This window comes from Ranitomeya variabilis, chromosome 8 (genome assembly GCF_051348905.1).
Source record: "Ranitomeya variabilis isolate aRanVar5 chromosome 8, aRanVar5.hap1, whole genome shotgun sequence".
NCBI lineage: Eukaryota > Metazoa > Chordata > Amphibia > Anura > Dendrobatidae > Ranitomeya > Ranitomeya variabilis.
In genome coordinates, this window is record NC_135239.1 from 117,469,942 (window position 1) to 117,496,171 (window position 26,230).

The window sequence follows — 26,230 nt, forward strand, 5'->3', positions numbered from 1 at the left end:
CAATGGTAACCAGGGTAAATATCGGGTTACTAAGCACGGCCCTGCGCTTAGTAACCCGATATTTACCCTGGTTACAAGTGAACACATGGCTGGATCGGCGTCACACATGCTGATCCAGCGATGACAGCGGGTGATCAGCGACCAAAAAAAGGTCCTGATCATTCCCATCGACCAACGATCTCCCAGCAGGGGCCTGATTGTTGGTCGCTGTCACAAAAAACGAGATCGTTAGCGGGATCGTTGCTACGTCACCAACGATATCGTTGTGTGACTCAGCTTTAACCCTTCAGGTGTTTCACAGGAATTTCTGGAATGTTTAAATTAAAATGAACATTAACTTTCACAAAAAATTTACTTCAGCTCCAATTTGTTTTATTCTACAAAGGGTAACAGGAAAAAATGGACTCCAAAAGTTGTTGTACAATTTGTCCTGAGTACGCAGATACCCCATATGTGGGGGTAAACCACTGTTTGGGTGCATGGCAGAGCTTGGAAGGGAAGGAGCGCAGTTTGACTTTTCAATGCAAAATTGACAGGAATTGAGATGGGATGCCATGTTGCGCTTTGAGAACCCCTGATGTGCCTAAACATAGGCCCCCCACACGTGACACCATTTGGAAAGTAGACCCCCTAAGGAACTTATCTAGATGTGTGGTGAGCACTTTGACCCACCAAGTGCTTCACAGAAGATTATAATGCAGAGACGTAAAAATTAAAAGATCATTTTTTTCACAAAAATGATCTTTTAGCCTCCAATTTTTTATTTTCCCAGGGGTAACAGGAGAAATTGGACCCAAAAAGGTGATGTCCAATTTGTCCCGAGTACGCTGATACCCCATATGTGGGGGGGGGAACCACCGTTTGGGTGCATGGCAGAGCTCGGAAGGGAAGGAGCGCCATTTGGAATGCAGACTTAAATGGAATGGTCTGCAGGCGTCACATTGCGTTTGCACAGCCCCTAATGTACCTAAACAGTAGAAACCCCCACAAATGACCCTATATTGGAAACTGGACCCCCCAAGGAACTTATCTAGATGTGTTCTGAGAGCTTTGAACCCCCAAGTGTTTCACTACAGTTTATAACGCAGAGCCGTGAAAATAAAAAATCTCTTTTCCCACAAAAATTATTTTTTAGCCCCCAGTTTTGTATTTTCCCAAGGGTAACAGGAGAAATTGGACCCCAAAAGTTGTCCAATTTGTCCTGAATACGCTGATACCCCATATGTTGGGGTAAACCCCTGTTTGGGCGCATGGGAGAGCTCGGAAGGGAAGGAGCACCGTTTTACTTTTTCAACGCAGAATTGGCTGGAATTGAGATCGGACGCCATGTCGCGTTTGGAGAGCCCCTGATGTGCTAAAATAGTGGAAACCTTCAATTCTAACTGAAACCCTAACCCAAACACACCCCTAAGTCTAATCCCAACCCTAACCATACCCCTAAATCCAACACACCTCTAAGGGCTTGTTTCCACTTGCGAGAAACACGTCCGTGTCTCGCATGTGGAAACGAAGCTGTGGCGCCGGCACTCCAGAGCGGAGCGTGCGGCCGCATAGGAACACATGGAGCTGCACGCTCCGCTTTAAAGTGTCGGCGCCAGAGCTTGGTTTCCACATGCGAGACACGGACGTGTTTCTCGCAAATGGAAACAAGCCCTAACATTAATCCCTACCATAACCCCAACCACACCCCTAACCCAAACACGCACCTAACCCTAATCCCCACCACACCCCTATCTCCAACACACCCCTAACCCTAGTTTATACCGTTCTGCAAAATTGATATAGGAGTTGCAGTTTTATTCTTCGGGATAGTACGATTACAGCGATACCTCATTTATATAATTTTTTTAATGTTTTGGCACTTTTATACAATAAAAACTGTTTTATATAAAAATAATTATTTTTGCATCGTTTTATTCTGAGGACTAACTGTTTATATTTTTTCCTCTGATGATGCTGTATGGTGGCTCGTTTTTTGCAGGACGAGATGGTTTTCAGCGGTACCATGGCCATTTATATCCGTCTTTTTGATCGCGTGTTATTCCGCTTTCTGTTTGGCGGTATGATAAAGCGTTTTTTGCCACTTTTTTTTACGGTGTTCATTGAAGGGATTAACTAGTGGGACAGTTTTATAGGTCGGGTCGTTACGGACGCGGCGATACTAAATGTGTACTTTTGTTTTTTCTTTTTTTTAATTAGATAAAGAAATTTATGGGAACAATGGTGTTTTTTTTAATTTTATTTATTTTTTTTTTTTTTTACACATCTGAACATTTTTTTCCATTACGTCCCTCAGGACAGCACAATGGAGGATGTCCTTCCTTTGACCTATAGCGGGACAGGATCATAGAGAGGTTAAAAGGACCCTCCCACCTCCACCCTCCAGTGTTTTTCCTGTCCCTACAGGGGACGGTTGTATGAGAGGTTGCTCCTAGAGCGAAGATAGCCTGTGGATTCTCTCACCCCTGTCAAGTGGACCGTGGCCGACTCCTCTTTGAGAGGTTCCTCAGCCAACAGTCAGCCTGTGCAATGGGCTCAGGGGGATCGTGCGGCTGGTCCAATCCTTCCCCCTGTCAAGTAGCCCAGGGTGGAAACTCCCCGGTGGGGAGTCCCTCAGCCCCAGAGACCAGTCGAGCGGACGGGCTCCTGGGTAGAGCAGCTTCCTCCCGGTGGGGGGCTCTCTGCTCGGACGCCAACCGGCAAAACACCTCTATGTCCGAAAGTCGTGTGGTGGAGAAGGCCGTGGTGCTTACAGTGATGCCAGAGAGGAGCGCCGGCACACAGGTTTGGCGTGCGTTCCACGATGGAACACGGAAGGGGGCACAGGAGAAGAGTAATGGGGACGCCGCTTCCTTCCACGGTAGGCTTTCGGCGTTACCAGCTCCCCCTGTCTTCTAGCAGGTATGGAGCCAGCACAGATGAGTGCATGGTTTAAATGTTGCATTGATGGCCTGGGCCTCTGGGCTGACTAGTCTCATGCCTTTGTGTCAAAGCTGTACCTGGAACCCATTTGCAGCTAGGCCTTGGACCTCTAGGCTATGGTGGGGCCATATGTCCAGGCTACATCTCATGACTGGACTTCAGTTAGTTGGAGGTCTTGTCTGCACAGAGCCTTATGATTGGGCTTCAGAGTGACTTTTTGGAAGCATGCTTTCCATTTTTTGGTTCAATAAACAAGTGTTTCACTTTTCTTTGCAACTTAACTACTCCGTCCGTAGGAGGACACCAGGTGTTTATTCAGCACATTGTCTTCATGAAGTCTGCCCTCCAGCTGCGGCTCATTAATTAGCTCCTTCGGGTGGAGTCAGTCTGACAAATGAGAGGTACTGTTCAGAGTGGAGATTTATCTGGACCTCTGATAGATTGCTCTTTTGCTTAAAAGTGTAGGCCTGGTCTCTTGTTTGGCACCTTCAAGCATGGCCTAGTCTTTCTGTGCATCATATCAAGTGCCTCCGTGCATAATACTGCATCATACTGCTTTTATGCATCATATGGAGGGTCTCTGCATGATACTGAATCATAGTACATCTATGCAACATATTGAGTGCCTCTGGGTTATCATACGGCATCATATTGCTTTATAGTTCCTATATGCATCATAGCGCTTCATAGTTACTTCGTGTATCATATTGCATCATATTGCTTCATGGTTCCTTTATGCATCAGAGTGCTTCATATTGCCTTTCTGCATCATATATTGCATCTCTGTTCCTATATGCATCATAGTGCTCATATTGCCTTTGTGTATCATATTGCTTCATGGTTCCTATATGCATCATAACGCTTCATATTGCCTCTGTGTATTAGATTACAGCATATTGCTTCATGGTTCCTATACACATCATAGCGCTTCATAATGCCTTTGTGCATTATATTACAGCATATTGCTTCATGGTTCCTATACGCATCATAGCGCTTCATATTGCCTCTGTGCATTATATAACAGCATATTGCTTCATGGTTCCTATACGCATCATAGCGCTTCATATTGCCTCTGTGCATTAGATTACAGCATATTGCTTCATGGTTCCTATACGCATCATAGCGCTTCATATTGCCTCTGTGCATTAGATTACAGCATATTGCTTCATGGTTCCTATACGCATCATAGCGCTTCATATTGCCTTTGTGCATTATATTACAGCATACTGCTTCATGGTTCCTATACGCATCATAGCACTGCATATTGCCTTTGTGCATTATATTACAGCATATTGCTTCATGGTTCCTATACGCATCATAGCACTGCATATTGCCTTTGTGCATTATATTACAGCATATTGCTTCATGGTTCCTATACGCATCATAGCGCTTCATATTACCTTTGAGCATTATATTACAGCATATTGCTTCATGGTTCCTATACGCATCATAGCGCTTCATATTGCCTTTGTGCATTAGATTACAGCATATTGCTTCATGTTTCCTATATGCATCATAGCGCTTCATAGTGACTTTGTGTATTATATTACAGCATATTGCTTCATTGTTCCTATATGCACCATAGTGCTTCATATTGCCTTTGTGCATTATATTACAGCATATTGCTTCATTGTTCCTATATGCACCATTGTGCTTTATAGTTACTTCATGCATCATATTGCTTCATAGTTCCTATATGCATTATAGTGCTTCATTGTTCCTATATGCACCATAGTGCTTCATAGTTACTTCATGCATCATACTGCTTCATTATTCCTATATGCATCATATTGCTTCATTGTTCGTGTATGCATCATAGTGCTTCAGATTGCCTTTGTGCATCATATTTCTTCATAGTTGCTATATGCATTATAGCGCTTCATAGTGACTTTGCATCATATTGCATCGTATTGAATCAGATTACTTAATAGTGCCTTTGGACATCATATTGCATTATATTGCTTCATAGTTCCTATATGCATCATTTTGCATCATAGGGTTTTGGTGCCCTGTGCCTCAGGGGGTATCATTAGTGTGTCAGGCTTGGTGCTTTTTTCGCCTCTGGCGGTGAACCACTGTGTTAGACCTTCTGTCTTGTGCCTTGTGTGGCTGCACATTGTATCATCGGCCTACCACTTCACATTTTGTCTTGGGCCGCAACTCTGGATATGGAGTCCTTGTGTTTTTGGACCCAGATCCAGCTTCTGTCACTTCATTCTTTACAACAGGGCTTAGTCAAGCAAACAGATATGCTTGAATTGTCTTAGTAGAATTTGCATTTCTTCTGTTTGGAACAGATCTGTCAGGTAGATTCTACCTTGAGTGCTAAAGGCAAGTCTATTACATAATTAGCTTTAAAAGATGACATATGTCATTTTGGTACATCCTATAATCCTATAAAAGGACATACTACTGTCCTGGGAATGGGAAAAATCCCACGAGTTGAAAGGAAGGATTCCTTCCTCCTTGGAATGATTTGCCCTAAAATATTAGGACCATCTACAATTTGCATAGTTTTGGGCACTCCCTCAAAACACATTTGTTCAGAGCGGCCTATCACGTTCCCTAATCAGTCATTTTGTGTTTGTGTGTGTGTGTGTAGCCCATTCACTGTCTCCATCTATCCCCCACCCCCTAAAGATGGCTGTGCCATCATGGTTATACAACATTGTTAATACTTGTACATTGTATCTTCCCCGCCTCATTGTAGATTGAACTCTCACGAGCAGGGTCGTCTTATTTTGCTTTAATTATTATGGTTGTTACTTATGACTGTTGCGTTTGAAACTGTCAAGCTGTAAAGCGCTGCGGAATATGTTGACTTTATATAAAGTTTATTGTTGTTATTATTGATCCTTCCCAAACTCTACATTCGGCAATCAGACAGATTCTTGTCCCATAAGTCTGTTGCGTTATGTTTGCCAGGGACATCAGCACTGCCTTCTGTACCTTGTGGTGAAGTAGCAGTACTGTCGTGTGGCAGAGGATCTCATACTCGCGGCTCTTACAGCAGTCACAGCTCCTAAGATAAATGAAACTGGATCCAGGGCTCTTACTGTTAAGACCCCATAGTCCCACTGCCTCACAGTAGATAATCTCCCTCCGTAATGGGGAAGAGACCTACTTTTTCTGTAGCCATGGAATATGGTTACTCCCACTATGGCAGTCTGGGTGTATAAAGATTCCTGAGAAGATTGCCTCTTGGGATATGTATGAGCGTAATATGCATATATGGACAAATAGTCGACATACTTATAATGTCTGGACTAATGACTCGTATAAATGCAGTTTCGAATAATTTCAAGTGTCGGAAGATTTTTAATAGCACCACCACATTTATTGATTCAGAGTCCGGACTCCCTGTGTCTAACATCAGGGAAAACAGGAGTGATGATCCACGTTTCTCTTTCAGCGCTTCTAATGAGAAGCCCGACATTGGTAATGGCAGGAGATATTACCTGCCGGATGGTGTATCCCTTAGTTTCAATAATATCCAACCCTTACTTGGGATTAGACATCTAAGGATTTGGAATAGACGTGATCTCCTGGATGAGTAATGTGCGTACATCTCAATGCTGTGCCATTATCCATGTACTAACTGTTATTGGTTTGATCTTTCCGCAGTCCAGGATCTCTGTCCTGCAGGTCTCCTTGTGGTACGGTAAGCTGGTCTGTAACCAAGGCTTAACCTGAGCCCAGAAGGTCTGATGAAGGAACAGTCCTGTTATAAGCACATGCAGGTTATTATTGGTCGGTAGAGTCCTCATTGTGTGGTGGCTGTGACTTTCACCATATTTTGCTGGGCAGTAAGGTTCTCTAACCATATTCTGGGGCGGTGAGGTCTATAAGTATCTATCACAATAAATAACTTGCTGTGGTTCATTATTGGTATTGGAGTACAATGGGTGAATTTCCCTCTCTGTTTCTGATGCTTACTTCGTTTACCACATTCATACTGAAATTGGCCATTATAGATGTATATCAGACACTCACTACGGTGATTTTCTTTGCGGATCTCTTTAGATATCTATGGTTTTTCTGATCTTTCATATCATGTATACATCTAGTCTGGTTTTAGCCTGGGACTTTGATTCCTGGGCTTCTGAACCCATCCTGGGGGAGTTTCTTTGGTATTCTCCATTGTGCTGTCCTGAGGGACGTAATGGAAAAAGGGAATTAGACCTACCGGTAATTCGGTTTCCAGGTAGTCCCTCAGGACAGCACCCTTAGTTCCCTCCCTTATGTTTCTCTTTTTAGGCTTGTACAGGATTAATCTACCGGCAGATCGTTCGTCCTTTGAGTCACCATGGCTCAAAAGTAAGATGAAGCCGTTAAATGGATTATAACACACGTGTTTGTAAGGGCATGTTTAGACCATTTATTTCCATCCTTCTGTGGTACTTTGAAAAAACACTGGAGGGTGGAGGTGGGAGGGTCCTTTTAACCTCTCTATGATCCTGTCCCGCTATAGGTCAAAGGAAGGACATCCTCCATTGTGCTGTCCTGAGGGACTACCTGGAAACCGAATTACCGGTAGGTCTAATTCCCTTTTTTTGTTTTACACTATAACATAGCCCCAGGGGGGCATCATGTTATAGGGTCAGATCGCTGTGTCAGATCAGCGATTTGACAGGCAGCGCTGCAGGCTTACCAGCGCCTGCTCTGAGCTGGTAAGCCACCTCCCTGCAGGACCCGGAAGCAGCCCCGTGGCTATTTTGGATCCGGGGCCTGCAGGGAGAAGGAGGTAGGAGACCCACGGAGCAAAGCGAGCACATCGCGTTGCTCCGGGGGTCTCAGGGCAGCACGCAGGGAGCCCCCTCCCTGCGCGATGCTTCCCTATACCACCGGAACACTGCGATCATGTTTGATTGTGGTGTTCTGGGGGTTAATGTGCCAGGAGCGGTCCGTGACCGCTTTTGGCACATAGTGCCGGATGTCAGCTGCGATAGCTAGCTGACACCCGGCCGCACTCCCCCCGTGAGCGCAGCCGATCGCATGTGACATACTATCCCGTCGGTGGTCATACGGGCCCACCCCACCTCGACGGGATAGTACGTCATATGTCAGAAAGAGGTTAATACCTTCACAACCAGATGATTTGGGCGTGTGTGCTTGCTTTCCCATCTCCATAGATGTCTAAGGGCTTGTTTTCAAAGTGAAGAGATTATAGAATTTTTCCCCCAATTTTAATTTCTATAGGGGGTGAGGTGAGGGACTCAAAAAATGACCTGGAAACAAGATTCTTCAGGTCAGTACAACTGCGGCAATACAATATGGTTGTTTATAAGTGTCACCATTTTCTGAGACAACTTTCCTGAGGAAGGACCTGTTTGCGTGTTTGTTTGTGCTGCGAGAGGTTTTTAGCGTTTTTTTTGGGGGGATACATAGGTTTTGATTGCCTCCTAGAATTTGGTAAAGGGGGCAATTTAGAGATGAAACATCTCATTTTAAACATTTTTTAGATCCTCAAAGGGACTTGATCCTGTTATTCAATTGCTTGTACTTTGTCCTGCAATATATAGTTTCATGGGAGCATCAAGATGCCAATAGGTCTTTTTAGTAGCTAACCAGCTACTATGTTGTGATCTTGGGAATGCAAGCCATATGTAAACCATTAAACATCTACTGTAGCTTGATAATGGTATTTAAATGCTTAAACAGCAGCAATCAGAGCTAGTGCTAGTTACTGCTCTAAATGGCAGGAGGTGGCTGTATAATACAGCCGGTTCCATACACATGCACAGGCTTCAGAAGTAGCAGCAAGTCTTCTGTCAGAACAAGGGTAACTGAATGCAATGGCGATGAGGGGCATGCTGGTTACTTGAGAGAATCTTTCTGAAAATACAGTTCTTAGCCAATCCTCCACCACACATGCAGAGACTGGTGTTCTGCTGGAAGTCCGCATAGTAAGGAACAGCATTCAGGTGAGTCCTCCCCGTGTACGATTGTTAACATGCACATTTAATTGTAATTCAACTCTTCATATATTTTAAAAAAAACAAAAAAACAAAAACACACCACAACAAAAAATACTTAGCTCTATTACCACAGAAAATGACTTCTCCAGCGCTGGGGTGAGGAAACTTTGAAGGCTACAGTACTTCCCTTCTGTCATCCTCAACTGAATTCTATGGGTTGCAGTTATAATCTGAGCTCTGATCTGGGCAGCGAGTTATCAGTTTCATTTAAGAGGACAGTGAGTGAAGGAAGCAGGGTCAGGCAGATAATGAAAGCATTTTCTGTAGTAAAGGCCCCGTCTCACATAGCGAGATCGCTAGCGAGATCGCTGCTGAGTCACAAGTTTTGTGACGCAACAGCAACCTCCATAGCGATCTCGCTATGTGTGACACGTACCAGCGACCCGGCCCCTGCTGCGAGATCGCTGGTCGTGTCGGAATGGCCTGGACCTTTTTTTGGTCGTTGAGGCCCCGCTGACATTGCTGAATCGGTGTGTGTGACACCGATCCAGCGATGTCTTCACTGGTAACCAGGGTAAACATCGGGTTACTAAGCGCAGGGCCGCGCTTAGTAACCCGATGTTTACCCTGGTTACCAAAAAAAACAAACAGTACATACTCGCCTTTCGGTGTCCAGGTCCCTTGCCGTCTGCTTCCTGCTCTCACTGACTGCCGGCCGTACAGTGAGAAGTGAGAGCACAGCGGTGACGTCACCGCTGCGCTCTGCTCTCACTGTACGGCCGGATCTCAGTCAGAGCAGGAAGCAGACGGCAAGGGACCTGGACACCGAAAGGCGAGTATGTACTGTTTGTTTTTTTTGGTAACCAGGGTAAACATCGGGTTACTAAGCGCGGCCCTGCGCTTAGTAACCCGATGTTTACCCTGGTTACCCGGGTGCTGCAGGGGGACTTCGGCATCGTTGAAGACAGTTTCAACGATGCCGAAGTCGTTCCCCTGATCGTTGGTCGCTGGAGAGAGCGGTCTGTGTGACAGCTCCCCAGCGACCACACAGCGACTTACCAACGATCACGGCCAGGTCATATCGCTGGTCGTGATCGTTGGTAAATCGCTTAGTGAGACGGGGCCTTAAGAGACATTACGGAATTTGCTTGCTTCTCCTGTACAGTATAACCCTTGGACTGTGAGGATATGACCGTAATCCCCTAAAAACAATAGGTGTAGCTAAAGACAATTGTAGTAATCTCAAAATGGTTTGGCCTTACAGGAGCTGTACAGGCTTTGAAATGTAGAGCAGACATCTTCCATTAAAATGATCACATGTTTAAGAGGTGAGATGATATGCCAGACATGCAGGAACCACTTATGTACAAATGTATTATTGTTTTCAGGGAAACTAACTATTTTACTAATTATGTTCAAGTGAAGCAGAAATACAGACAAGAAAATTGCATGTACCAGAAGTGAAAATTTTTTAAAAAAGTTATAATCTTAAACAATTTATTAAAAAACATAGCCATAATATTAATAGGGAATGATAAGATAGTGAAAAATACTAGAAAATGGCACAGCAGATCAGAGACAAGTAAGTGAATAGTCAATACAACATGCTGCTCCAAACATCAAGTGTACATAAATGAAAAAATGTCATATTTTAGAGTTAGATAAAGCCACTGGTGAACCACACCAAGTAAGTGGTAAGGAGATGAAGGAGTAAGTACACCAGAAGTATTCAAAAGTTACCTCAGACCTGCGGTGCCACGACCCCTACGTGCGGAAGAAGGCACATAAGCCGAAAATGTATGACTTTTGTTCATAATATTATATGTACACTTGATGTTTGGAGCAGCATGTTGTATTGACTATTCACTTACTTGCCTCTGATCTGCGGTGTCATGTTCTGGTATTTTTCACTCTTATCATTCCCTATTAATATTATGGCCATTATGTTTTTTAATAAATAAATAGTCTAATAAAATTATAGCTTTTTAAACAATTTTCAGTTATGTTAAGTGCAATTCTTTATATGGGTTATTAATTATGTTCAAGCCCTGAAACCTGGTCCCAACTCTTTTGGCCTAAGGGGTGTGCTACATAATTTGCTTACAATAGCCTAATTGTAAACTACTGAAATGTGGAAGGGAGTTTAGTTGGCATGTGACCACAACTACAAATTGCAGACTTGTGATCCCATGAACAGTCATATGGGGAATGTCATGATTCGGCAGTCACACAGCAACTGCAGGCAAGCACTCAAATACTTAGGGTTCATGTTCTCACCTTGCTCAGTTTGGCAGCCTGATCTTCTAGAACAATTACATCTTCTTCCATCTTTTTAAGTTTTGCCTCTGTAGTGACTTTTTCCAATTGAAGTTTCTGTCTGGCAGCCTCTTCCTCCTCCAACTGTTCTTCTAGCTCCTACAGAAGTCAACACAACTATATGTCAACACGGGGAGATCATGTTAAGTTTTGGCACAAGGATAGAGGGAATGAAAACGCCAAACAAGGCAACATGTCAATATACATACACTGTGGATTAAGAGGGTTTGGTTCTGAATGTATTCCTCCATTGCAGTCACTGCAGAGCACAGTAACAAAGATCCTAAGGCTGATGTCAAACCCCAAAAACCCTATAACCTCATACTGCATGGTAAGTTTTTTTTTTTTTAATTTTAATAAAAAGTATTGCAGTTTACTTTACAGTGTTCCTCCATACATATAACACCAGCACTGATGTCTACCCCCCCCTTCCCCCTCCCAAAAAAAAAAAAAAAAACACCCCCAAAACAAAACTCCAGAATGGATTGATTTTTATTTTTTTTTTTACACCTATGATTAATGGCCCAATTATCTGTGGTAGCCAGCTATAATTCGCTTTCTACACTAATGGAGAAGATTTTGAGGATGCCTTCCAGCTGCCTGCAACTGAGTATGGAAAAGGCAGAGGATGGCCTCCTGAAGCTCCACTGCTTTGATCAGAATCATTGAGCAGGATAACGGCCAGAAAGACCAACACTGATCAGGGACACTGTAGTTTAGTCAGCTTTGTTTGAGGGATGCAAAAGTTATCAGTGTTCATCAAATAAATCCACATCTGTCATGTGACCTGTCACATAACACAGGACTCTACAGTTCAAATGACATCACTGAATGCAGATTTCACCTGTGAATTTTGAAAATGATTGATCAGTGCTGTCAGAGAAAGCAGCAGATTTCTGTTTTGAGATATAATGGTGTCTTATTTTTACGCACTATTAATGACATTTTTATGAAATGAAAATTAAAGCAGTTATTCACCAGTTGAAGTGTAACTTATTTGAGTCCTGGATTTCTGTCATTTGTCAAATATTTGGGTTAATTCAGCAGATGACTAGACAATTGATTTACTTGATGTAATTACTTACTCTAAAGTAGCATTTTCAGTCTTATCTTGCATGTAAAAGATTATGTCTGATCCAATACCCTCAATTAAATAGATCACGGTTAACATGTCATGAACTTGCCCCAATATTCTGTTGCATTTTCTTCTTTTCTGTCTGCAAAATCTGGCATCGCTCCTCCTCTTCCTCCACCCGAGACTCCAAGTCATGCAAAATTTCCTCCAATTCTTGCTTTTTAGCTGCTAAACGAGCTCTCATTTCTTCTGCTTCTGCACAAAGTTCAGTTTCAGCTTGCAGTTGTTCCTGCAGTTGCATTTTTTCTTGCTGAAGCTACGTAAAAAAAAAAATGCAACTAAAAGGTTATTAAAGATACTAAACTTTATAACACAGGATGCAAATCAGGAGTGAAACATTAAAATGCTTAGTATCTAAACCACCAGTATGTGAAGCGTGACGAGTTTTATAATGAGATACAATACTAGTACCATTCAGCTTTTGTGAAGCAGCCCTAGTGTGAATTATCATACCTGTACAAAAACCTCACAAGAAAGCTACAGTGACAAGAAAGCTCAAACAGAAGGAAATTAAGAACTTTGCTAATAGGGAATACAAGAATATATGCTTTAATTATACAAAGATTTAAGTCACCTGCATCTGAAAGTGCTCCATCTCAGAAACTTTCTGGTCAGAAAAAGTTTGAAGGTCTTTCACTTTTTGAAGTTCCACTTCCTTTGCATGCAATTCCTCATCAAACCTGTTCGCTTGTAGCAGTGGTTTGACCTGGACACAATAATATACAGCATAAACCAGGTAAGCACACCATACACAGATATAGGAGAAGGTTGCACATTGGTGTAATTTTTATTTTGTTTTTGCAGGATCCATGACTGATGTTCTAATTTATCACATGGATAAATCCATAACTGCTTTTGGAACAAGATTAACTAGATAGAGTACATTTATAGTTTGCAGTAGGAAAAGACATTAGCGGCACAACTTTTCCAGCACATTTGTTTCATAGGCTACTAGGAGTTCCTCAAATATGTATCAAAAGACCTAACAGCAAAAAACTGATATGTGAAAGTAGCCTTACACGTATTGCTATTCTTCCCTGTTCCTTTGTGCACAGATGGACTGAATATTTTTTTTTTTCCCACACGTCTCATTTCAGTGTATTGATAAATATTTCATAGCCAAACGGCAGTTTCCTTCATGAAAACTAGGGAAGCATTCCATATTTATCAACACACTACAAAACAAAAAGAACGGAGGAGGACTGTCACACTAAAAAACTTTAATAGACTTATGTTTATTACATAAAATCAATAGTACACATGAAAATAAAAAACACTAATATATCAGAAAAGTGTTTCTTCCTCTACAGATTTTACTTCAATTGCGAAATTTGAATAATGACCAATTTTGACAGTCAGTGAAGACACTTTCAGATTAAAGAGATGGGAGACGACAGCTGATTTGATACTATTCTATGTAGTCAGGAGGGAGGAGCTAAAGGCAGAGCTCCAGCTATCTACACAATCTTGACAGTAACAGCTGTCATTTCCCATCTCAGTAATTGGAAAGTGTCTTCACCAAATACAGATTTTACCTCAGAAAGGATAATTTTGATTATGACTGATCGATTCTGAAAGAGAAAGCAGCAGATTTCTTCGATAAGAAATATTGCAAGATTCTACATCTGGGCAAGAAAAACCTGTTACTCCCATTTTCGAACTAAGCAACAGCACGTGTGACAGACTTGGGTATACTAACAGATCTGACTGCACATGAGTCAGTGTGATGCGGCAGCAAAAAAAAAAAAAAATTAAAAAGAAATTAAAAAACTGGAGCTCAGAGCAGAGCTACCAGGATGGTAAGTAGACTGCAATATCTGTCCTACAATGAAACTGCTAAGGTTATGTTCCCACGGTCAGCGGCCAGATATTACATCATGGTGGATGGGATTTCAAGAAATCCCATCTCCACTATGCGCTCAGACTGCCACGGCTTCCCTGTGGCGCATCTTTCCAGACCACAGAATGTCTATTTATGTTCCGGAGACACTAGACTCCGCAGCGTAAATTACCCATAGACTCATTACATGCGGTAAAACCCGCATTATAGTGCGGGAACGCAGCTTACTACTCATGTTAACTAATTTAAATAAGGTCTTACCTTGTGCCACAGCCGGAACTTCGCATCCACTGCAGTTCTCGTTTTGAGCTCATCTGACCACGAAAACTGCCGTGCACGTGACTGCCAGGGACGGGCTTATCTCCAGTCACTTGCCAAGTTCTCACGGTCAACTGATCGTGAGAACTGCAGTGCAGGTGATCGCCGGAGACCGTTACCTCCGGTGGTCATCTACAAGCTCCGATGGTGTCTGCATGTCAGGCTGGATGGTGGCATAATGCCACTGTTCAGCTCTGCTACATCTGGATACCTTTGGCTGAACTCATCGTGGGACATTATGGATTATCTTCTCGGCAGAGAGGTATGGTATATATTGTTTCTTTTCCATTTTACTTTTTTTTTTTTTAGCAGGAGATCGAGGGCTTTGGGGAATTAGGCGAGGTGGTAAGTATTGTTTCATTTAGATTATTAAAGGAGTGCCTCTATTTCAATTAAAAGGATTTTATTCTGACTGTATTTGCCATACAACTGTAGGATTAGTCATGGATGGATGTCTTATAGACACCTCTCCATTACTAAGCAGTGGGCTTGATGTCACCGGACAATACAAAGGTGACATCAATACCACAAATATTACCCCGCTTGCCACCACTACAGGGCAAGTGGGAAGAGTTGGGTAAAGTTCCACAATTGGCGCATCTTTGGATGTGCCAATTATGGGGTAACTGCGGACTGCTATTTTTAGGCTGGTGAGGGCCAAAATCCATGGGCCTCACCAGCATGAAAATAGCGGGCCGCAGCTGTCTGCTTTTTCCTTTACTGGTTAAAAATAGGGGGGCCCACGCTATTTTATTTGTAGGGGATCCCACTATTTTTGATAACCATCCAAGGTAATCAGACTGCTGCGGCCTGGTGTTATCAGGCTGGTAAGGTTTATGGATATTGGATCCTTACTATCCTGAAATACCAGTCCCAGTAGTAGTTTATTAAAAATGAGGGGACCTCTCTTTGCTTTCCTACACTTTTCTGTGTCATGTACTTCTGGCTAGGTTACAAGATTCACCTTCATTTAAATTAGTACACATTCGTAGTAAAGCTGCGTTCCCTCACTTAATGCTTATGTGACTAGGAAGATAATGCGGTTTTACCACATCTAATGAAAGTGTATGGGTAGTTTATGCAGCGGAGAGTCGGAGACTAAATTGACATGCTGCGGTCTAGAACGACGTGCCACATGTCAGTCTCTGCGGGTGAGCTGCGGACATTGGTGCACACATAGTGGGCATGGGATTTCTTGAAATCCCAGCCACTATGTTGGACGCTGCAGGTTAGACGCTGCAGATGTACGCAGCATCCAACCCGCAGTGTTTACTGACCGTGGGAACATACCCCAATATATCTGCAAACAGGAAATCACTGTTTTTTCCTTCCCGGAAGCTAACTTTCAATTAGCTTTATTTCAAGAGACAAAACACATGAAATCAAAATGCATCAAAAACGCATGGGGGAAAAAAAGGCATCAAAAATGCAGGTGACCTGCCAGTGACCTCAGATGCAGATTTGGTGCAGATTTCACCTGCATCAAATCCTAAGCCATTGCCGATAGTGTGCACACACCCTAAAGGATCTGGGAATGTTTAGCTTGCAAAAACAAGGCAAGAGGACACTAAACAGCAGTCTACAAATATCTGAAGGGATGTCACAGTGTAGGGATAATTCTTATTCTCATTTGCACATGGAAACACGAGAAGCAATGGAATGAAACTGAAAGGGAGAAGATACAGGTTAGATATTAGTAGAAAAAACAAAACAAAATACTTTTTGACAGTGAGGGTGATCAATGAATGGAACTGGCTGCCACAAACAAAGGTGGAGAGTTCTCCTTCAATGGAACAGAGGCCGGTTAGACATCTGTCTGAGAAGGTTTAGTGAATCCTGCATTGAGGGCATTGGACACTGAGCTTGGAGGTACCTTCCAACTCTAACATTCTATGATATTACAAAGTTGCTCATTTTCATGTGTACTATTTATGAAATAAAAATTAAAACAACAGGTTTATGATTTAAGTATATTCTAAGCGATTATAAGACAGTCAAACTGTTAAAGAAAACCAAAACAAGATCCTACCTTAGTAAACAACCTCCACCACTGCCAGTTTCTTAATTTTAGGTAAGCTGCACAATTTCTTTGAATCACTTTCATCGCAGTAAGCTGCTGCTGGCGTTTGGCAAAAGCTCTGTAAATAGGGAAGGTGTAAGTTCTTGTGAAACTATTTTACACATTGTTAAATTTTGATAAGTTTTTAACTGTGCACAAAGTCTGCTAATCTCCATGTGGTTCGACTGTGGCACCCAGTGTTTTGAGGATCCTCATCCCTGAAGATGGTATTGCCTCAAGTTAACCTAAAGAATGCCCATCTCTAACACATATCTGCAGGATATTTAATTTGTGGGAACTTAATCTATTTTGAGAAAAGGGACTCCTGGAGTGGGCAGGTCATCAGAACTCAAAAAATGAATGAATTCCTACCCCCTCACCCCAGCATGCGTCAGTATCATGGTCAAAAGATACAGGACCCATAAGTACAAGTATACAAGAAAGGTATATCTCTGCTTTTGAATGGCCAGCCATAAACCAACACCTGTTGCCTTCTGAAGGATCAATGATCTATCAAATCTGAGCATGCAGTGCATGATAAATTTGCCTAAACCATTTACTGGGCTGTTTAACCCTTTAATAGATTAATCTCTATGACCCTTAAGCAGTGAGTGTTCTGAAGTTTTGTATATGTTTTACTTGCTTATATAGAGGCCTTAATTCCACAGCACTTTATAAACATCACTGACCCCATGAAAGCTCAATCTAAATTCCATATCAGTATTGTCTTTGGAATTTGGGATGAACCAAAGTACCCAGAGGAAACCCACACAAACACTGAGAGAACATGAAACTTTTGCAGATGTTGTCCATGGAGGGATTTTGAACTCAGGACACCAGTTTTTTAAAGGGACTCTGTCACCTGAATTTGGAGGGAACAATTTTCAGCCATAGAGGCGGGGTTTTTGGCTGTTTGATTCACCCTTTCCTTACCCGCTGGCTGCAATATTGGATTGAAGTTCATTCTCTGTCCTCCATAGTACACGCCTGCGTAAGGCAAGATTGCCTTGTGCAGGCATGTACTACGGAGGACACAGAATGAACTTCAATCCAATATTGCAGCCAGCGGGTAAGGAAAGGGTGAATCAAACACCCGAAAACCCTGCCCATATGACTGAAAATTGTTCCCTCCAAATTCAGGTGACAGAGTCCCTTTAAGGCTGCTGTGCTAACCACTGAGCCACCGTGCTACTATGCATCTGCAAGTGCATTTGAGCATGAAAATGCACATACAGCTCCCTCACACTGAGGAGAACACCCCCTCACACTGAGGCAGACACTCATCCAGAAACACTTAGAAACATTAAATCTGGCAAATGTCCTAAAGCAGTGTTTTCCAAACTCCAGTCCTCACAGCCCCTAACAGGTCATGGATGGATGGATGGATGGATGTAACAGGTCATGTATGGATTTCCATAGTATTGCACAGGTGAGAGAATTCCCGATGCCTCAATGGAATTCCTTCACCTGTGAAATACTAAAGAAATCCTGAAAACACGACCTGTTGTGGGCCGTGAGGACTGGAGTTTGGGAAGCTGTCCTAAAATCTTCAATTTACATTACATAGTTGAGAATAATGATCAAATGGCAAAATTGGCCTCATTCTCAATTAACCATACACAGGAGAGGGAGGAGGCACAAAAAAAATAAATAAATCAATTCTTAGTACAACATAAGCTTCCTGGCCAGAAACCAGGATATGTTAAGGTTATGGACCAAAAGGAAATCCCACAAACTAATTCTGACCGGAAAGATATGCCTAATTTCAGTATATTCACACAATCATATTGTGTAACATTACGCCACATGTAAGCTACAAGAACTGACCAATATAACGCCACAACCTGAGAATCAGCTTTCACAGGTGCTGAGAAATAGGCTATAAATACATTAAAATATTTTATTTTGAAAAGATATTAAAATATGTACAAAAAACGCAGGGAAAGCCTGAGCCATCACACAGAAATGTGGAACAATTCCTATATGAAACAATATGCGTGTCCAAATGATCTCTAAATATCCAATATTACAATCAGATATGAAAAAACAAATGCAAAGCTGTATATCAGATATAGTGCAAATCAGTGAGTGCCCTTACTTTCTTGCAATGTATCCTCTGCACCAGGCTTGGAAACCAATAATCACATCTGTAATTTTAAGATCACGTTCTTCTTCTAAATGAGCAAGGACACCAGCTCTGAAAAACACTTTGCTTTGTCCAATACGATAAAGGTTGGAATCTAGCTCCAGGGCTTTGATCTGTTAAACAAACAAAATTGGGTTAAAACCAGCATACACCTCTCCCCACTGGTGGACATGGACATAAGTGTGCCCCTGTGCAAGAATAATATATGGGCCCTTTCCAGCCCAAGAGCTAATCATAATGCACAATTCCAACTTATTTGGTTAAGAAATGGTCTCCTAGCCCTTTGGGTCCCTGTGTGGCTGCACAGGTGGCATCAATGATATGTCCATCTCTGCCTCCCCATCCTTCAGCCATCTCTAGTGCTAGCAAGACATTAGTTGTGACTATCAGTCACCGTCTGGTACTGCAGAGCAAATCCTATTAATTCTCCATCAGAATGCACCGAGTACAGCTGCTCAGAGGCTCCTCTCTGGAACCCTATGGCTGTTTATTCATGTAAATCAGCCATATGGATTCCAGAGAGGAGCTATTTTATTTAGTGATAGTTTTTCATTTTTTCCAGGAAGGGAACTTGGCTCACAATTCTCTGGAGACATTTATTTAGACTGCTTAGCATTATTAGCCAGTAAGCAACACCCTGTTGGTGAAAAACACAAAAATTAGGACTAAAGATATCTCTGGAAGCTTAGGACAGATTTAGAGAAAAAAAAAAGCTGAGTACTTTTGAGCAGAGGGAGTAAAATACTAGGAAAACTGGCAACTTTTGACTTGGTGATTGTTTCCATTGAGTTCATTAACGGGAACCTGTCACCTCTTTTTACCGCTGTAATGCAGCCACCTCCTTTCAGGGCTTTTCTACAGCATTCTATAGTGCTGTAGATAAGCCCCCGATCCGACCTGCAAGTTAAGAAAATAAATTATATTCACACTGGGGAGCAGTCCAGTGCCTCCCATCTTCTTGTGACACCGCCCTGCTGCTTGCTTCATTGTTCCCCGACATCATGCTCCTGTGCAGGCGTACTTATCTGCCCTGTTGAGGGCAGAGCAAAGTACTGCAGTGCGCAGGTGCCGAGAAAGGTCAGTGGCCCAGCGCCTGCACACTGCAGTACTTGACTCTGCCCTCACCTAGCCAAATCAGTTGCCATGCTTCGCCCTGACTAGGGCCAACAGCCCGAAACACCGTGTCTGCAAATTGAGATACTGATTTGGTTTTTATCCCAAGTCATATTGCAAAACTCGTTAAAGGGTTGATTGTGACTTGTAGGATCGCTACTTCCAACAGGTGGCGCTATAGAGTTCAAGTGCTCTTTTTCTCTGAAGAAGCAATTTGCATATATAGTCATAGATATGTATTTTAACAGTGTTCCAACATCTAGACAAATTTTTCCTAGCCTGGATACCTAGCGTTCTTACAAAAGGAGGGCAGGACCATCTCAACTCATAGGAAACTTTAAGGCTACCTTGGGAAGGTAGGCCATATCAGGTCTCAGTATAACTATCCTCATATGCCTGTGTATAAGGAGGGTTTATAGATCGAGCCTGTTAATCGCTCACCCTGTGGGCCAATGTTAGTGCTACCAATATGATAGCTTTAAAAGGGTTAGATACTTAGCCGACAATTCCTGTAAAAGGTTCAAATGGGTCTTTGGTCAATGTCTCTATTTAGTACTAGGATCTCCTGGGGGAACTCTGAATTAGAGCTGGCCTGGAACCATTACAAGATTTTATCAATCTCTATACCCACTTACTGGCAGCAAGATTTCAATTGTACAAGGCACCCAAGGCAGATACCTGAATCCTGAGGGTATTAGTAGCAAACTAGTTGAAACCCCCACATGCAGAAAAGCTCCAGTTGGTTTCATACTAGACTTTCTCCAAAGCCTTCCCTGAAAGTTCCAGAAATGAAAGTTTCTCCATGTCCTGCCATAACTCTTTGCTATAGGCAGTCTACTTTTTAACAAGGTGGAGAATAACCCTGGAGAAAAACCTTTCGGCTCTGTATTGTCCTTTCAAATTCCATGCTGCTAGACGGAAGCCTTCGCTTGAGTGGCATACCTTACCCTGAGTGAGAAAGTCTGGGATCTCCAGCAGGTTCCATGGATCTGACATCAACAGTGCCCTCAGTAGGGAAAACCATGGTCTTTTTGGCTAGAATGGGGCAATCAGAATCAGTCTCGCCTGATCCTACCTGATCTTTCACAACTGCTGGTATTCTAGATATTGGAGGGAAAGCATAATCAATCCTAAAGTTCCAGGGGACCTGAAGGCCCTCTACTGCAAAAGCATTTTCCCTTGGGTCTAGCGAATAGAAGCATTACACTTTCCTGTTCTGTTTGTCGTTAAACAAGTACATTTCTGGTAACATCCATGAGCGAACTATCAGCTAAAACACCTGGGAGTTTAGGGTACCATTCCCCTTGTTTCAGTCTGCTGTGGCTTAGGAAGTCTGCCTTTGTGAGCAGCGCTGTTAGGGACAAAAGGTGTTGCTCTGTCAGCTGGAAGAGTCTGCCTTCTGCTTCCATTAGGGAATGGTACCTTCAATCCCCCTTATGGCCGATATATGCCACTGTAGCCCAGTTGCCTGAAATTACATGGACATGGCGACCAAGGAGGGAGGGAAGCAAGCCCTTTCTACAGTCCACAGTTCTTTCAGGTTTGACGACTGATCCCTCTCTAAGAGTGACCAAGACCCCTGAATTGTATGATCCCTCAAGTGCACTCCCCAACCTGAGTTGCTCGCATCAGTTGTGACTGTCCACTGGCTTTAATCCATTGGACCCCTGATGTTAGGTTTGCCCTGTGTCCACTACGAGAGGGAGCTTCTGATTTCTAAAGAAAGTTCCACCTTCCCTTCTAAATGTCCTTTTAGCAACCTCTGTGCAGACAGAATTTGCCAATTAAGCTGCCTTGTGTGGATCTGGGCCCATCTCACCACTGGGATGCAGGATGTCAGAGTTCTTCACAGGGACATTGTCTTCCTTAGGCCAAGTTCACATTGCGTTATGGCAGTCCGTTAGACAGCGGCATAACGTAGTCCGTTAATGCTGCCATTAACCCCTATTATCGGGCGCATCGCCAACGCATGCCAAAATCGGCATGCGCTAGCGATGTGCCGTTATTCTGTGACGGACCCTCGGACGCAGGCTGCAGCATTTCCGGGTCCGTCACCGCTAGCACAGATAGAGCATCTGCGCTAGCGAGATCGCATAACGCTATCTTTTTCGGCACTTGCATTAACACAGTCCGTTTAACTCATGTGTTGAACGGACTGCACTAACGCAATGTGAACCTGGCCTTGGGGTCATTTTTTGGAAGATTGCCACTAGTGAGGCAAGGTTTACTACCTTGTCCACTTTGTCCTCGTGTAAGGGACAAGTTTGAAGTTCAGAATTCAGAACAAGGCCCAGGAATGACTGTACTCTTACTGGTTTTAGCCTTGACATGTGAGTGTTCACCATGCAGTCAAGATCTTCTTAAACGACCCTCACATCTCTCAGTTGTGTTGCACAGTGGTCTTCAGTTTACCCCACTGAGGAAGTTGTCAAACTAAGGAATGATAACTGTTCCGGTTGTGAAGGTAGGCTGCTATTTTGCCTATTATCTTGGTGAAGATCCTCGGAGCCACCGATAACCTGATGCAAGGGCTTTGAAGTGGTAATGCTTGATTTTCCCCTCTGCGTACAGGGCTATTCTCAGGTACCTATGACTGGACGAAATCAGCATCCTTTAAATCAAAGAGCACCATGGAACAATTGAGAGAGCAGTTCTGGCCGTGCACACGGATTCCATCTTGAAGACCCTATTCTTTAACCACCGGTTCAGGTTCTTCAGATTGATTATGGTTCTGAATGAACCATCTGTTTTTTTATATCAAAAAGAGGGGGAAATAAAACACCTTTACCTTTCTTTCAGACATTGCACAGAACCGGTTTCTTTATCTGGCTCAAGATCTTCATCTCTAGCGGTTCTTCCGATGACCACCTGGGGGGTGTCACTATGAAGGCTTGACGTGACAAAATTCTATTTTTAGACCTTCCCTTACTAATATCCAGAATCCAGCTGCTGAAGAAGATATTCTCCCATCCCTGGATGAAGAGGGAGAGCCTTCCCCTTAGGTCGGGGTCACACTTGCGAGTGTGATGCGAAACACGCGCGAGTATCTCACATCAGTACCCGGCACTGCTGCAGACACTCGGGACCGGAGTGTGCGGCTGCATAGAAATACATGCAGCGCACACTCCAGTCCTGAGTGCCAGCAGCATCGACGGGTATTGATACGAGAAACTCGCGCGTGTTTCTCGCATCACACTCGCAAGTGTGATCCCAGCCTTACTTATAGCCTCGTCATGGAGAGGATTTTATTTTTTCCCAAGAGGGACCTCCAAACATAAATCCGTACTCTTCTACTTTTAAAATCCCACTTGCTTCTCTCCCCTGGAGGACGTCCCCTGTTATATTTTTTCCACCGAAAGGACGTCTTCGTCAAATCTCTTGTAAACCCAGGATAGCCCTTCTGGTCACTAGCCTTAACCAATATGTCATCCAAATTCTTCCCAAACAGCAATTGGCCACCACACGGTATAGAGCATAATTTAATTTTAGACCGGAGATCTCCCGGACAGCCTTTGAGCCACTAGGCTTGACTTGCTGCATTCGACCAACAGTCCTAGCTGCTAGCCTCAGAGTCTGCCAATGTGTGCCAAAAATGATGCAGCTCCCTGTAAAAAGGGCAGATTGGCCAAAACTTTATCCCATGGGGTTTAACCCTTGAGCTGTTCCTCCACATGTTGCTGCCAAATCCTAAGAGAACAGGTGGTACAGGTTCCAGCAATCACGAGCTCCAGACCCCTTGATTCCCATGTGTGCTTCAGATATCCATCTGCTTTTTTTATCTAACAGATCTTGAAGTATTTCAGAATCTTCAAAGGGAAGGGATGACCTCTAAGGATTTTGATACCGTCCCATCAATCCTAGGAACCTTATCCCATATCGGAGTCCTTATGATCAAAAGGACATCTCCTTTTTGAAGATGAGAGCAAGGTACTTTCCCACTCCTTGTTAAAGAGAATCTGTCACCTACTTTTTCGTATATAAGCTGCAGCCACCGCCTTTAGGGGCTTATCTACAGCATTCTGTAATGCTGTAGATAAGCCCCCCCATGTAACCTGAAAGATAAGAAAAACAAGTTAGATTATACTCACCTGGTGGGGGGGGTCCGGTGCGATGGGATTCGCGGTCTTCATGCAATGTCTTCATTGCTTCCTGTCACGGCTCCTGCGCAGGCGTACTTTATCTGCGCTGTTGAGGGAAGAGCAAAGTACTGCAGTGCGCAATTGCTGGGAAAGGTCAGAGAAGCCCTGCGCCTGCGCACTGCAGTACTTTACGCTGCCCTCAACAGGGCAGATAAAGTACACCTGCGCAGGAGCCCCGACAGTAAGCAAGGAAGAGGACATCTTTGCATGAAGATGGGAGGCGCCGGAGCCGGACCGCAACGCCCATCGTACTGGACCGGACTAGCGTGAGTATAATCTAACTTGTTTTTCTTATCAATCAGGTTACATCAGGAGCTGATCTACAGCATTACAGAATGCTGTAGGAAAGCCCCTGATGGCGGTGGCCGAAGCTTATATACGAAAAAGTAGGTGACAGATTCCCTTTAATGAGTGCCTGGATCTGACTATTAACCGGAGAGAGGTGCGCTTCTTCCTCTGCTCCAACCCTCCGAACATCACGTCTTCTAGGGATCTAGTCACTTTCTCCTCTTTTAAGCCCATTGTTGACCCAATGGCTTTAAAACTAGCCTCTGTATTGCCACCTCAAAAAATGGTCTTATTAAAGGGGGCTTATTAAAATGGTGACATTCACAAAAATCACTCACCATGCGCTGTCACTAAGGGTACCGAGTTCAGAGGCTATTCCAGAACACAAAGCATCCTCTCTGGATATCAAGGAGTCCTGAGACACTCTGCTCGTCTGACTGGGACAGCTCCCCTCACGCTGATGACTGAGCTGCCTGCTGCTGTGTCTGATCCTCCATGGTACTCCAGAAGGTGAGCTTGAGCATAAGTGTTTCCTTGTGGTCTGTCTCCCTTTTATACATCCTTTCAGAGACCTGCACCTCTCCTGTGAGAATCAACTAGGACGTGCCATATCCATTGCATAAAGCGGCGCCATTTCATCCCAGCGTGCTCCCCATGACATTACTTGGGCACGCCCATTCCCAGCGACCTTTGTGCTGCATTAGTGGTGCATCCTGGCTGCATGCCACACAGAGAAGTACTACGGTTTGAGACATGTGATGCATCTTAGTCTCTGCTGCCAGCACGTGCAACAGAGCCCCCTCTGGACCAGTGAACAGCGCTTCCAGGACCCTGAAGGCCAGAGCCACAGGCAAGTAGCCTGTTCTTCCATACGCAGTGACAGGGCTGGGTAAGATTTCATTTCATTATTCAACTGCGAATTTCAATACTAGGTTCCTTTCAAGTACAGGAAACCAACCGATGCAAGGGAGAGGTGCTGCACTTTAATTTCAGTAATTTTCCTGTCCTTGGTGGGTGGATCCCTCAGGTGTGCTGTCATGGGTGAAGGGTAAACATTTATATAGTCAATATGGGTTTAAAATTCAGACTTCGCTTCAATTATGATGTGAATAACCTCAAATTTATAAGGGTTCCAGCTCTTTAAAATCCGTAAGCTACTTACCGGTAGCGGTGTTTTTCAGGAGCCCATGACAGCACCACGAGAGAGAGGGAATCCGCCCTTCAAGGACAGGAAACCTACAGACATAAAAGGGCGGCACCTCTCTCCCTCGTCAGTTGGTTTACAGAGCATGAGAGGATCTCCTAGGTTAGTAGCATATAAACAATTTTAAAACATGGTACAATTCACCCAGTGAATAAACTTAGGACTTAATGGAAAGAAGGTGTTGACCCACACAAGAAGAGAGGGTAGGGAATATAAGGGTGCTGTCATGGGCTCCTGAAAAACACTGCTACCGGTAAGTAGCTTACGTATTTATTCAGTCGCCATGACAGCACCACGAGAGACTTTCAGAGAAGTAAAAGACTAGGGAGGGACAACTGCTTCAAGCACCCTTCTCCCAAACGTGAGATCGGAGGAGCTACCCAAATCTAGTCTATAGTGCTTAAGAAAAGTAGATGGAGAAGACCATGTGGCCGTCTTACAAATGTCTTCAATCAACACTTCTGATCTCTCTGCCCAGGAAGTAGCCATGGCTCGAGTGGAGTGAGCTTTTATACCTTCCGGGATCTGCACACCACCTGCTGAATAAGCCAAAGAAATTGCCTCCCTGATCCATCTAGCTAATGTGTTTTTGGACACTAAGTCCCTTTCTAACTCCATGAAAGGATACAAATAGGGAATTCTCTTTCTTCCTAGTGTTAGTAAACGAAATATATTTAAGATGATATCTTCTTACATCTAGCGAATGGAATTTTCACTCTTTATCATTAGTGGGGCTATAACAGAACGAAGGTAGAACCACTTCCTGCAATCTGTGAAATTTTGAAGCTACTTTTGGAAGGTAAAGAGGATCAGGTTTCAAGATAACCATCTT

General features: G+C 43.5%; 1 protein-coding gene across 1 annotated transcript in view; it reads right to left on the reverse strand.

Moving 5' to 3' along the window:
- The window catches only part of MYH9 (myosin heavy chain 9), a 240,108-nt gene that overhangs the window by 49,393 nt on the left and 164,485 nt on the right, over window positions 1-26,230 (reverse strand). Inside the window, exons 17-21 of the mRNA XM_077278728.1 lie at window positions 18,607-18,767; window positions 16,479-16,587; window positions 12,866-12,997; window positions 12,341-12,547; window positions 11,118-11,255 (exon numbers count right to left, since the gene is read on the reverse strand). Of these exons, the coding sequence (XP_077134843.1) occupies window positions 11,118-11,255; window positions 12,341-12,547; window positions 12,866-12,997; window positions 16,479-16,587; window positions 18,607-18,767 (747 nt within the window). The remainder of the gene's footprint in view (window positions 1-11,117; window positions 11,256-12,340; window positions 12,548-12,865; window positions 12,998-16,478; window positions 16,588-18,606; window positions 18,768-26,230) is intronic.